General features: G+C 34.2%; 1 protein-coding gene across 1 annotated transcript; it reads right to left on the bottom strand.

Moving 5' to 3' along the window:
• Window positions 1–7,819: 7,819 nt before the first annotated feature.
• On the bottom strand, window positions 7,820–12,160 carry LOC140970850 (formin-like protein 6). Its single transcript, XM_073432799.1, has 4 exons — window positions 10,394–12,160; window positions 10,119–10,315; window positions 9,175–9,416; window positions 7,820–8,847 (listed from the first exon to the last, which is right to left on the bottom strand). The coding sequence occupies exons 1-4, from the start codon at window positions 11,851–11,853 to the stop codon at window positions 8,065–8,067; spliced, it is 2,682 nt and encodes an 893-aa protein (XP_073288900.1). The 5' UTR covers window positions 11,854–12,160; the 3' UTR covers window positions 7,820–8,064.
• Window positions 12,161–12,376: the final 216 nt, after the last annotated feature.

Genomic DNA, 12,376 nt, shown 5'->3' on the forward strand with positions numbered 1-12,376 from the left:
CGCCATATTTAGCGGAGGGGATATGAAGAAAAAAATATACATTTTAAAAGAAAAATTAGCGATAATATGAGTTTATTTATTTATATTAATGATTGATTTAATTTAAATAATATAGTTTAAATAAGAATTTATATTGTCTGAGGATTGGCCGACTCCTTCCTTTGTTATGTGTTATAAGATATTTGAATATTTTATGTATGTGTAATGTCACTCTATAAATTGTTGCTTTTTTGTTATTATTATTAATGTAACTGTTATGAAAAAATAAAAATTTACGGTAAAAAGTAAAAATATCAAACTCTCAAAATTATCACACTACACACTTTATAATATTTTTTCTCTCAACTCAATTGTGATTTTCTTCACAAATGAGAGATCTATTTATAGAAAATCTTTACAAATAATCCAAAAATAAAATCATCATTACCTACATCATCACACACTAATTTTCAATATTTACAACTCTTGTTTTCAACATTCAAATATTCAACATACACATTTTAAATATTAATTTTCAACACTCCCCTTGTGATGATGATCATGATACGATGATGTCTTCGTAACGTGTTTTTGTACTGCCTCATTAAAAACCTTACTAGGAAAAACCCATTGGGATAAAAACCATAGTAAGGGAAAAAGAGTGCGGTCACGTAAACTCTCCCTCATGTTGATACGAACAATTCTTCACAAATTTCGTAGATTGTGCATCTCAATATTATATATGTGCTTTCTGAATATTGTCGTAGGAAGTGCCTTTGTGAAGAGATCAGATGAGTTTTCACTTGATTGAATGTGACGAACATCAATACATTTATTCTTCTCAAGCTCCTTGGTGAATGCGAAGAACTTAGGAGGAATATGTTTAGTTCTGTCGTTTTTATGTATCCTTCTTTCATTTGAGCAACACATGCAACATTATCTTCATATAGTATCACAAACTTCTCGTCGAATGATAATCTGCATGAGATTTGGATATGTTGGGTCATTGATTTTAACCACACACATTCACGGCTTGCTTCATGTAGTGCAATAATCTCGGCATGATTTGATGAAGTTGTTACAAGTGTTTGTTTCTGTGAACGCCAAGAAATTGCAGTGCCTCCACGAGTAAATACATATCCAGTTTGAGAACGTGCTTTGTGTGGATCAGATAAGTATCCAGCATCGGCATAACCAATTATACTTGGATTAGCATCTTTTGAATACAAAAGTCCCAAGTCTGTCGTTCCTCGTAGATAACGGAATATATGTTTAATTCCGTTCCAATGTCTCTTTGTTGGATATGTGCTAAATCTTGCCAATAAATTTACGGCAAAAGATATATCAGGCCTTGTACAATTTGTAAGATACATAAGGGCACCGATAGCACTTAGATATGGTACTTCTGGACCAAGAATATCTTCATCATCTTCACATGGACGGAATGGATCCTTTTCTATGTTTAATGATCTAACAACCATTGGAGTACTTAAAGGATTTGATTTGTCCATATTAAAACGTTTAAGGATCTTTTCTGTATAATTTGTCTGGTGAACAAATATTCCACATTCTTTTTGTTCAATTTGTAAACCCAGACAATACTTGGTTTTTCCAAGATCCTTCATTTCAAATTCTTCTTTCAAGTATGACACAACTTCTTGAATTTCCTTATTTGTTCCAATGATGTTTAAATCATCAACATATACAGCAATAATTACGCATCCGGATGTTGTTTTCTTAATGAAAACACAAGGGCATATTGAATTATTTACATATCCCTTTTTCATCAAGTGATCACTTAGCCTATTATACCACATTCTGCCGGATTGCTTCAACCCATATAATGATCTTAGTAATTTCACAGAATAACATTCTCTGGGTTTTGAACTTTGTGCTTCAGGCATCTTAAATCCTTCAGGGATTTTCATATATATATTACTATCAAGTGATCCATATAAGTAGGCTGTAACAACATCCATAAGACGCATTTCTAAATTTTCAGATACTGCCAAGCTAATCAAATACCGAAACGTAATTGCATCCATCACAGGAGAATACGTTTCTTCATAATCAATTCCAGGCCTTTGAGAAAAACCTTGTGCAACAAGTCGAGCTTTATATCTTACTATTTCATTTTTCTCATTTCGCTTTCGAATAAAAACCCATTTGTATCCAACAGGTTTTACACCTTCAGGTGTAAGGACTATAGGTCCAAAAACATTACGTTTATTTAGCGAATCCAATTCAACCTGGATGGCATCTTTCCATTTTATCCAATCCTGCCGATTTTTACATTCACCAAAAGATTTTGGTTCATGATCTTCATTATCATTTATGATGTCGATTGCCACATTATAAGAAAATATATCATCAATTTCTTCTATATCTTTTCGGTTCCATATTTTTCCAGTATTAATATAATTGATAGAGATTTCATGATTCTCGTCAGTTTGTGGTTCTGACAAAACATTTTCATCATCATGTGTTTCTTCAGGAACATCATTCTCTATTTTGTGATCATTATGTGTTTCTTCAGGAACATCATTCTCTATTTTGTGATCATTGTGTTTCTCTATGAATTTTCTTTTTCGAGGATTTTTATCCTTGGAACCAACTGGCCTTCCACGCTTCAGGCGTTTAATGACATCATGACTATCTTCAATTTGTTTCTTCGGAATTTCAATTCGAGCAGGGGCATTTGCAGCATGTATATATGATTTAGTTACCCCTTTTGTGTCTGCAAATGCATCTGGTATTTGATTTGCTATTCTTTGCAAGTGCACAATTTGCTGTACATCTTTTTCACATTGTTTTGTTCTTGGATCCAGATGTAACAATGATGATACATACCATGTAATTTCTTTTTCGGTATGTTTCTGTTCTCCCCCTAACATTGGGAAGATTTCCTCATTAAAATGACAATCAGCAAAACGTGCTGTGAACACGTCGCCTGTCTGTGGTTCAAGATATCGAATGATCGATGGACTATCATAACCAATATAAATTCCAATCTTTCTTTGAGGTCCCATTTTCTTTCGTTGAGGTGGTGCAATAGGCACATACACCATACATCCAAAAATTCTCAGATGAGAAATGTCTGGTTCTTTACCAAATGCAAGCTGCAATGGGGAGTATTTATGATATGCACTTGGTCTGATGCGAATTAATGAAGCAGCATGTAAAATTGCATGTCCCCATATAGAAATAGGGAGCTTTGTTTTCATAATCATTGGTCTAGCAATCATTTGCAGACGTTTAATCAATGATTCAGCCAATCCATTTTGAGTATGTACATGAGCAACAGGATGCTCAACAATGATTCCCATAGACATACAATAATCATTGAAAGTCTGGGAAGTAAATTCACCAGCATTATCAAGTCTAATTTTCTTGATTGTATAATCGGGAAATTGATTCCTCAATTTTATTATTTGAGCAAGTAATCTTGCAAATGCAACATTTCGAGTTGACAATAAACATACATGTGACCATCTGCTGGAGGCATCAATCAATACCATAAAGTATCTGAATGGTCCACATGGTGGATGGATTGGTCCACAAATATCACCCTGAATACGTTCAAGAAACATTGGTGATTCAGTTTGGATTTTGGCTGGTGATGGTCTTATAATAAGTTTTCCAAGAGAACATGCTTTACATTGAAACTTATTATTCTGAAAGATCTTCTGGTCTTTCAATGGATGACCATGTGTATTTTCTATAATTCTTCGCATCATTGTTGAACCAGGATGTCCTAATCGATCATGCCAATTGGTTAATATTGAAGAATTATCAATTACCATGTTTGATTCAATGGGACGTATATGTGTATAATGCAATCCAGTAGGGAGCATTGGTAGTTTTTCAATCACATATTTCTTTCCTGATTTATATGTGGTAAGACACATATATTTCTCATTCCCTTCATTCATTGTTTGAGTATCATACCCATGGGAATATATATCATTAAAACTCAACAAATTTCTTTTCGATTGTGGTGAATATAAAGCATCATTGATCAAAAATTTTGTACCATTAGGTAACAAAAATTGTGCTTTACCACATCCTTTAATCAAGTCTACAGGACCTGATATTGTATTCACCGTTGTTTTTGTTGGTTTTAGTTCCAAGAAATATCTTTTATCTCGGAGGATAGTGTGCGTTGTACCACTATCGGGTATGCAAACTTCAGCTTTGCTCATAGCATTTTCCATATTTGAACTTCAAAAAATATGCAATGAAAAAAAATTAATGACAATACATATTTAAATATAACACATATCATAATTGTACAATAAAACATTATCATATAAATACATGAAAAATAAATTATTGTACATTTATATTCTACCACTATATTGTTCATTTTCAGAGAAATCATTGAGAAAATCTGCAGCATCAATATTGTTCATTTCTATCCCACCAACATATTGATCATTTCCAGAGAAATCATTCATAAAATCAGCAGCATCAAAATGAGTTGAATCACTCAAACGGTCACTTCGCTCAGTGAAGTTGGTCTCCTTTTCTTTCCCCTTTATCGATTCTTTATAAAGTTTGCAAAGATGCTCAGGGGCTCGACAAATACGAGACCAATGTCCTGGAGTACCGCATCTGAAACAAGAACTTTCAAATCTTTTCGAGTGATTTTCATTAACACTCATGTTTTCTTGATGCCTTTTCTGTGGATGGTTTGGGACGTTATTTTGAGATGAGTTATAGAAATAACTATCTCGATTATTTTCAAAACCACGGCCGCGTCCACGACCACGACCACTTCCTCGTCCACGTCCACGTCCACGACCTCGACCTCGACCTCGACCTCGACCAAAACCTTGTCTTTGAATTTGATTTTGGTTTCCAGGTTTAAATTCATTTTTACTTACAGCATTTACTTCTGGAAATGCTGTTGATCCAGTGGGTCGGGACTGATGATTTCTCATTAATAGCTCGTTGTTCTTTTCCGCCACAAGAAGACAGGCGATGAGTTCAGAATATCTCGCAAATCCACGCACTCTATATTGTTGCTGTAGTGTTATATTTGATGCGTGAAACGTGGAAAATGTTTTTTCAAGCATTTCCGATTCTGTAACCTCATGTCCACAAAATTTTAACTGCGAGATTATTCTATACATCGCTGAATTGTAATCACTGACTTTTTTAAAGTCTTGGAATCTTAACATATTCCATTCATCACGGGCGGTCGGAAGTATAACTTCCCTTATATGTTCAAATCTCTCTTTTAATCCTTTCCACAGAGCCATGGGATCTTTTTCGATGAGATATTCACATTTTAAACCTTCATCAAGGTGTCGTCGTAAAAATATTATAGCTTTTGCTTTTTCTTGTGATGAAGATATACCATTTTCTTTAATGGTCTCGCTTAGACCCAATGACTCAAGATGCATTTCTACATCAAGAGTCCATGGCATATAGTTTTTCCCAGTAATATCAAGAGCGATGAATTCGAGCTTTGCCAAGTTTGCCATGGTGGTACTAAAAATTACGATGCATTTTATTAGTTAATGAATATTGCAATACAAAGTAATGGATAAACAACAAGTACAAGTATTCGTAAAAATAAAGAAAACACACGAGGAGGATATTCTCCGATAAATACAAGACTGGTGAGTATGATAACCAAAATAATTAAAAATAACCTCGTGAAAGCCATCTTCTTTTTTTCTTCGAAAATTTGATGAAGAATAATTTTTAGAGAAGAAGAGAAAGTTGGAGTGATTGAATGTATTTGTGAGATTGTATTTATAGAGCAAAAACTAGCCGTTTTGTTACCGTTTATTACCGTTGGTGTATAAGAAAATAAATGTATGTATTTGTATAATTTTATGGTAATAATATGGTGTATATAATATTAGTCATATTTAAATAATTATGTATATCATATCACATTATTATAATTAGGTGTCATAAGTTATTTTGTTTAAAAAACCTTATAGGCTTTTATACTTGTCGTATCCCTTACCGGGAGTGTGGGATGTCGTCTTAACATCCTCCCAGGATTTATAACAAGTTTTTGAAAAAATTATTTTTATTATTTCTAACAATAACATTATATTATATATTACATATATAAACAATAAATAAATAACAGTAAAATAAATATTATTACTTTTGTTACCTTTTTCTTCTGTTCGGAGCTTGGAAAAATATGGAGGACTTTTAGAGCTTCGTGCTGATAACGTGTTGTGAAAAAGTAAAAATTTACGGTAAAAAAGTAAAAATCTCAAACTCTCAAAATTATCACACTACACACTTTATAATATTTTTCTCTCAACTCAATTGTGATTTTCTTCACAAATGAGAGATCTATTTATAGAAAATTTTTACAAATAATCCAAAAATAAAATACATCATTACCTACATCATCACACACTAATTTTCAATATTTACAACTCTTATTTTCAATATTCAAATATTCAACATTCAAATATTCAACATACACATTTTAAATATTAATTTTCAACCGTAACAATATTGGAATTGAAAAGTATATAATAAATGTACACCGTTTTAATGAAAAATATATGTGAGGTCTTTTTTTTAAGACCAATCGTTGATAGCGTAATTAAATGGCACACACATATAATTTGTCATATGGTTTTAGAGAACTTTTTTTATTAGGATGGTAATGAATCAGGTTTAAACCCGACTCAGTATTAAATTAGTATCGACGATATGGATTTAGATTTGGTCAAGCGGGGTCACAAGTTTGGAATGCCCCGGACCCGCCACTATAAATATACATGTACTCATATTATTAAAAAACTATTAATATTTTTTATTTATTGAATAATATATACATTGATCCCTATCATAATATTTCATAATTGATATAATTTTATTTATAATAACATGTTTAAAATGAAAATATATAATTATAATTTTTATTTTGTATAATATATTTAAAATGAAAATATATCATTATAATTTCTATTTTGTCATTATATTGAATATAAATTGATAGAGTTGTGGTAATATTAAAGTTTATATTAACTTTAGTGATTTATTAATTTTTAAATATTTTTATTGTATAATGACTAAATTTTAAAAAGTATATAATTTTTAGTGCGTCCCACCTAAATTGGATTTGTTGGTTTCGTCTCGTTGTCCTCTCTATTTTTTATAATGAAAATTTGAAGGAATTTAATAGATGAGAAAAAAAAATTGATGAATATTTTAATTTTGGTAACTAATAAATTTAACATTCACATATCCATAACAAACATATATATATTTATTCAATTAATAGATCTTTTATGAGAAGGTACTACATATATTTATCGATGGGTCAACCATATCCATATTTAATATAATAAGTTATATTTTTGATATAAAAAATAATATTTTCTGTGGATGACCGAAATAAGATATATGTCTCATAAAATTGACTCGTAAAACAGTCTCACACTTTTTTTTTGTTATTCAATTTATTAAAGTTAAATTTTTATTAATTAATTTTGGTATAGTGGTTAAGATTTTTGATAATTTCTTATATACTTTCTAATCATCCAATTACATATATCATAATTTTCTTTACATTTTATTTTCACCCTACTATTTAAAAATTTTCAAATTAATTAATTTTATTAAATAAAAAAATTACTTCATTATCTATTTTTTTTTTACGGAAAACAGAGGATAGCGTGTGCCATGATCGATCCGCTAGTATCTATAACGGGAGCATATGTGGTATTCATTTCTTTGTACAAAAAATCTGAATACAAATACCGAATAATCTGTGAAATATTTTTTAAAGCAAAATAATTAATATTATTATTTCCTAAAAACTTAATGGAGTACGATAAGTATTAGGGAAAATAAACAAATGGAACTGCTGTATTTAGTATTAAAAAATCTATTTTTTTCTTGCTCATAAACTTGATTGTTCAAGATCTCGCATCCCTGCTGCTTATTTCAGTTTGTTCTCTGGAAATTTTACCTTTATATTCTATAAATTTGTATGTATCTTTTGTATCTTATCGGTTTTTCGAAAGCAGTAGCAGCTGGAAATCCGTTGCGGCTTAAGGTATCATTCCTCATGTGTGGTATACCAAAGTTGGCCGATCACATGCTATCTTCATCAGAACTTCTCTCGTACCGTCGCATGTTGTATCTGTTAAGTACTGGCATTGGTGCAGTTACAGGTATTCTGAATGATTTCCCCGCGCCCATTGTAGGTCTATCCTGCATTCTGCCTACATCTTTGCATACATTGTCTAATATGGAGAGAAAATCTCGTACGATCAAGAAAATCCTTAGTGGATGGGCCTCTTTCGCAGCATCTCCATGGAAATACTCAGTTACCTCACTCACGAGGGACAATGCTTTTCTTTCTTCGGACTTAACCCGGTGTATTTCCTCAGTAGCTTCATTAAGAAACTTTTTCATGGAATCACAGAATTTACCTTGAAGGCTCTGTTTCTCGTGTTGAAGAACCAATCTAACCTTCTCAAGTCCCGTTTCAAGTTTGGAGACGTAGCTGCTCAATACATCTGAGTCCATTCCTGCAGCCTTTTTAACACTTCCGAGTTCTTTACTCAAGCTGGATACGACATGCAATCCTTTTTTCTTGAACTCTTCTTCTTGAAAAGTGGTTTCGATCGGCAGATTTTCACTGGTTGGGTCGGGAACTGCTCCTTCGGACCTGATTATCTCTTGGACGACAAAGTGAAGTAAGGTTGTTTTCCCATCTGTTCCCTTTATGTCCACTAATTTTAATAGAGTGTCTAGTTTAAAAGCCCGAGCATCACCACGATTAGTGCCATCATTCATTCGGTTTCCTGTCCTTAAAACAGCTTCAAGCAGCTTAAGAAATAGGCGGCTATTCTTCAATTCCTCACTCGCCTCCTGCATTGTGGAATGATCCACTTGTGAGAAGACTCATGGACCTTAAACATAGAGATTTTCAGTTACACTAGAATGACAATGTTTAAATAAATGGTCACTGTTTTATTGGACAATCTCTCAAGAGTTCCAAGTTTTGGACATATATTCCCTAGTCTGCGGCTTATAGATGTAGGAATGTGCTAAAACACAAATTTTATCGTTGGCTCCCCTCCCGTGAGGTCGATCTTTTGGGAAAAATTGTTTCAACTTTCAGTATGCACAAAAACTTTAAATCATAAAACACATCATCATAGAAATAGCCAAGTTCAATACAATAATTGGTTGTACCTCTAAAGTTTGAAAAGATTTTTTCAAGTAATTAACTTCTGCATCAAAGTTTGCTCTATATAGCATGGCTTCTACTCTTTTAAAGGCAAATGGGATAGAGAGTATTGACTTGAGGAATCTCTCTGCGGATCCTAACTTAAAGCCTTCATCCTTGTAGTTTTTAAGTTTTATTTCCTCCTCTTTGGTTGGCGCCATCTTCACTAATGTCTCCAAAAGCTCTGGACCCAATCCCTCTGGATTTCCTGCAGCATCAAAACAAATCTTCAAATAAGCGCATCATGAAAAATTCAGAGGGATAATCAGAACTAGATGTCTCGAATTAAATTTGAACCCCTGTCTATGCATTAAAAGAAATAAAGCATTGTAGGTTGGGAGTCATTATAATAACTAAGCATCATGCCAATTTTCCAAAACCATAATGTATGGTATATTAGCTTTTGAATTGCTCTACTCTGAACTAGAATGTCAATTCTGGTCTTTTCACCTCTTTTCTTTCGTTTTACTCTAGTCCCTTTGATTGCCGTATTGCGGTAAATTTACACAAAATTCAAATGTTTTTCATATGCATCTGAACTCGCTTTTTCCTACCTGTATCGGAACAAAGTTAATTCTTCCGCCGGAAAACTTACTGGTGGACGTAAATTTTTTCTCATATGAAAATTCACAAGTTCAAATTTTGAGATTCCAAGCCTTCTCTGCATTAATTAGTATAAAGAAGAATAGATGATTCACTATTAATGCCTACTTGGTTTTAGGTTGAGGTTTCTTTCATGTCATCTTCTCATTTTACGGCAAAAAGATTATTATCCTCCGAGTGACAATTATAATTGAAGCATCAAATATTTCATCTCTAAATTGCATATTCACTTATGCATGTTTTACTAAAGCCTCCTTGTCAACTAATTTTTTTGGTACAGATTATGCATATAGATAACGACACATACCATCTAAAAGTGCTTCACAAACTTCTTCTTTTGTCACGTTCAATGCTCGCAATAAAATGGCTATGTTTTGGGATTTCTTTGGATCCAGCACTCTGTTCTCCTGATCCAAAGAAGGGATCACCAACTTCCTGCCCTCTTTAGGAACTGAATTAGCAAAATTAAATCCGAAAAGGGATTCCATCGCGTCCTCATTCAACCTATAGGAAAGGTATCATGTTAACAGATTGTGTATACATCACCATAATTTTAATAGATGTATTGTACATTTCACTTACTGGAATGAACTTGACTTTAAATGGTCCCAAACGGTGTCCCTGTCCGAGGTGGCTCGCATTTTGTCCCAATGCAAAGGCTTTAACTTGGGCTTCGACCCATCTTTTTCATCGGCACCAAGTTTCTCTGATGAACTGGAACTTTTGCCCTCTTCTTCAAAGGAGGTTATTTTTTCACTTCTTGGAGTTGCTTTCGGACTGGGAGTCTTCAAGTGTAGCCTTGTGGCCAGTTTGAGGACTTGTAAAGGCACATTTGTTTCCACGGGTCCGAATTTTCTTGGTGCTGGGAAAGGCTGGGGAGGGGGAGGCGGCGGAGGTGGAATTGGTATTTTAGATGTTTGTTGCTGATAACTGCTTATTGATTGAAGCCGTGCCATATCCGGTGGTGGAGGAGGTGGCGAGAATTTTCCTGCTGCCCTTTTAGGAGTAAATGCCAATGTTTTACTGGGCTGCGATGGCCCCAAGGAAGAAGTTTCCGATGGTATAAAAGATTGCTTTATTGACTGCATCATCGCTGGCTTTGTGTCTGGGGATGATGCTGATAAACGAGATTTTGGTGATGTTCTCTTGGAATGGGGGACTGAAGTATTAGCAATACGAGTTTCTGGTCTAGTCGGGTTTAATTGGCTCATATTGTTATTCCGGTGGTTGTGGCGTGAACCGGGAGACTCGTTGCTCATAGATGATCCTTGTGGGGTGTAAAAATTGGTGTCGTTGCTCTCATCATCTGATGAAGACATCGGTGGAGGTGAATTTATACTCGGCGGCAGCGGCGGCTTGGTTAAAGGTGGCAGCGGCTGAAGCTCGGGACTAGGCCGGTACCGTTCGGGGGGTCTTTTTCCGGGTTTCAGTTTTTGATATGGTGAGCCATTCGCATCATCATTAGCGGTCTCATTTACCAAACTTCTCGCAGATGGCTCCACTGTCCCAATGTAGAGGAAAGTAGATGGTGGCATTCTTGATTCTTCATTGGTGAATCTTGAATTCCCATTAACAAGCTTCCGGGACTCATCAGTCTGATTCGAACGCTGCTTGAATAAATAGATGACGAGCGCAGATACCATTACCAGAGTTAGAATTCCTGATGAGACTGCTACTCCAATTTTCTTGGCAGAATTGGTTGGCTTTGCGGAAACTGGAATAGACACCGGCGTCGTGTTGGCTGAAGTTGATGGCGGCTGCTGGCCGGCACTGCCGCCCTGATCCACCGTTGGACCAGTTGGGAGTTCATGGAAGAATGGCTGGTCTTGGTCTGGTAAATCCTGGCTTGTCGGTGGTGGTGGAGGCGGCGACGGCGGCGGCGTTTCTGAATTGGAAGGAAGCAATGGTTGGTGCAGAATTCTCCTGGATTTCTCTTCATAAACGAAATTTTGAATCTTGGGTTCTGCCCCTGTGATCAACTGGAGCATAAAAGAGACAACTAATGAGAAAACCAAGAAATGGCACATATAATAGACTCTCATTGTGATTTTATCTTGATAAGCTCATTTATGTTTCTTCGTTTCCCCTTGTTCATATCTGCTCTGGATTCTAAATTCTCAGTTTTCGCCAAAATTTAGAGACAGAAAGAGAAAGGGAATGAGTTTGTAAAGGAGAAGCTTCTCAGAGCTGCAAGAACTTGATGCTTTCTTTTTCTCTCGCTCCCGGTGGGGACGATCACTTGGGAATAGCAACTCTTTTCCACCTCTTGTGTTCTCCAAGTTTTCTTTTTACATTATTATTATTATAATACATAAACTTGAGTTATACACCTGCAAACTACTTATATTGTAATTATATTTCTTTTGATATTGCAAAGTACTTATTTGCGGATACTTTATTTAGTTTTCCTCATTTTTTTATGAAATTGATTTTCGATCATATCCGATTCATAAAAAAAAAAGTTATGTCAAAATTATTATATATAGATTTAATTCGTCTCACATAATATATATTCTTTTTATAAAAGATGATAATTCTAATTTAATTTCTCCTTTAAATACAATA

The sequence above is a fragment of the Primulina huaijiensis genome, chromosome 2 (genome assembly GCF_012295235.1).
Source record: "Primulina huaijiensis isolate GDHJ02 chromosome 2, ASM1229523v2, whole genome shotgun sequence".
Lineage (NCBI taxonomy): Eukaryota > Viridiplantae > Streptophyta > Magnoliopsida > Lamiales > Gesneriaceae > Primulina > Primulina huaijiensis.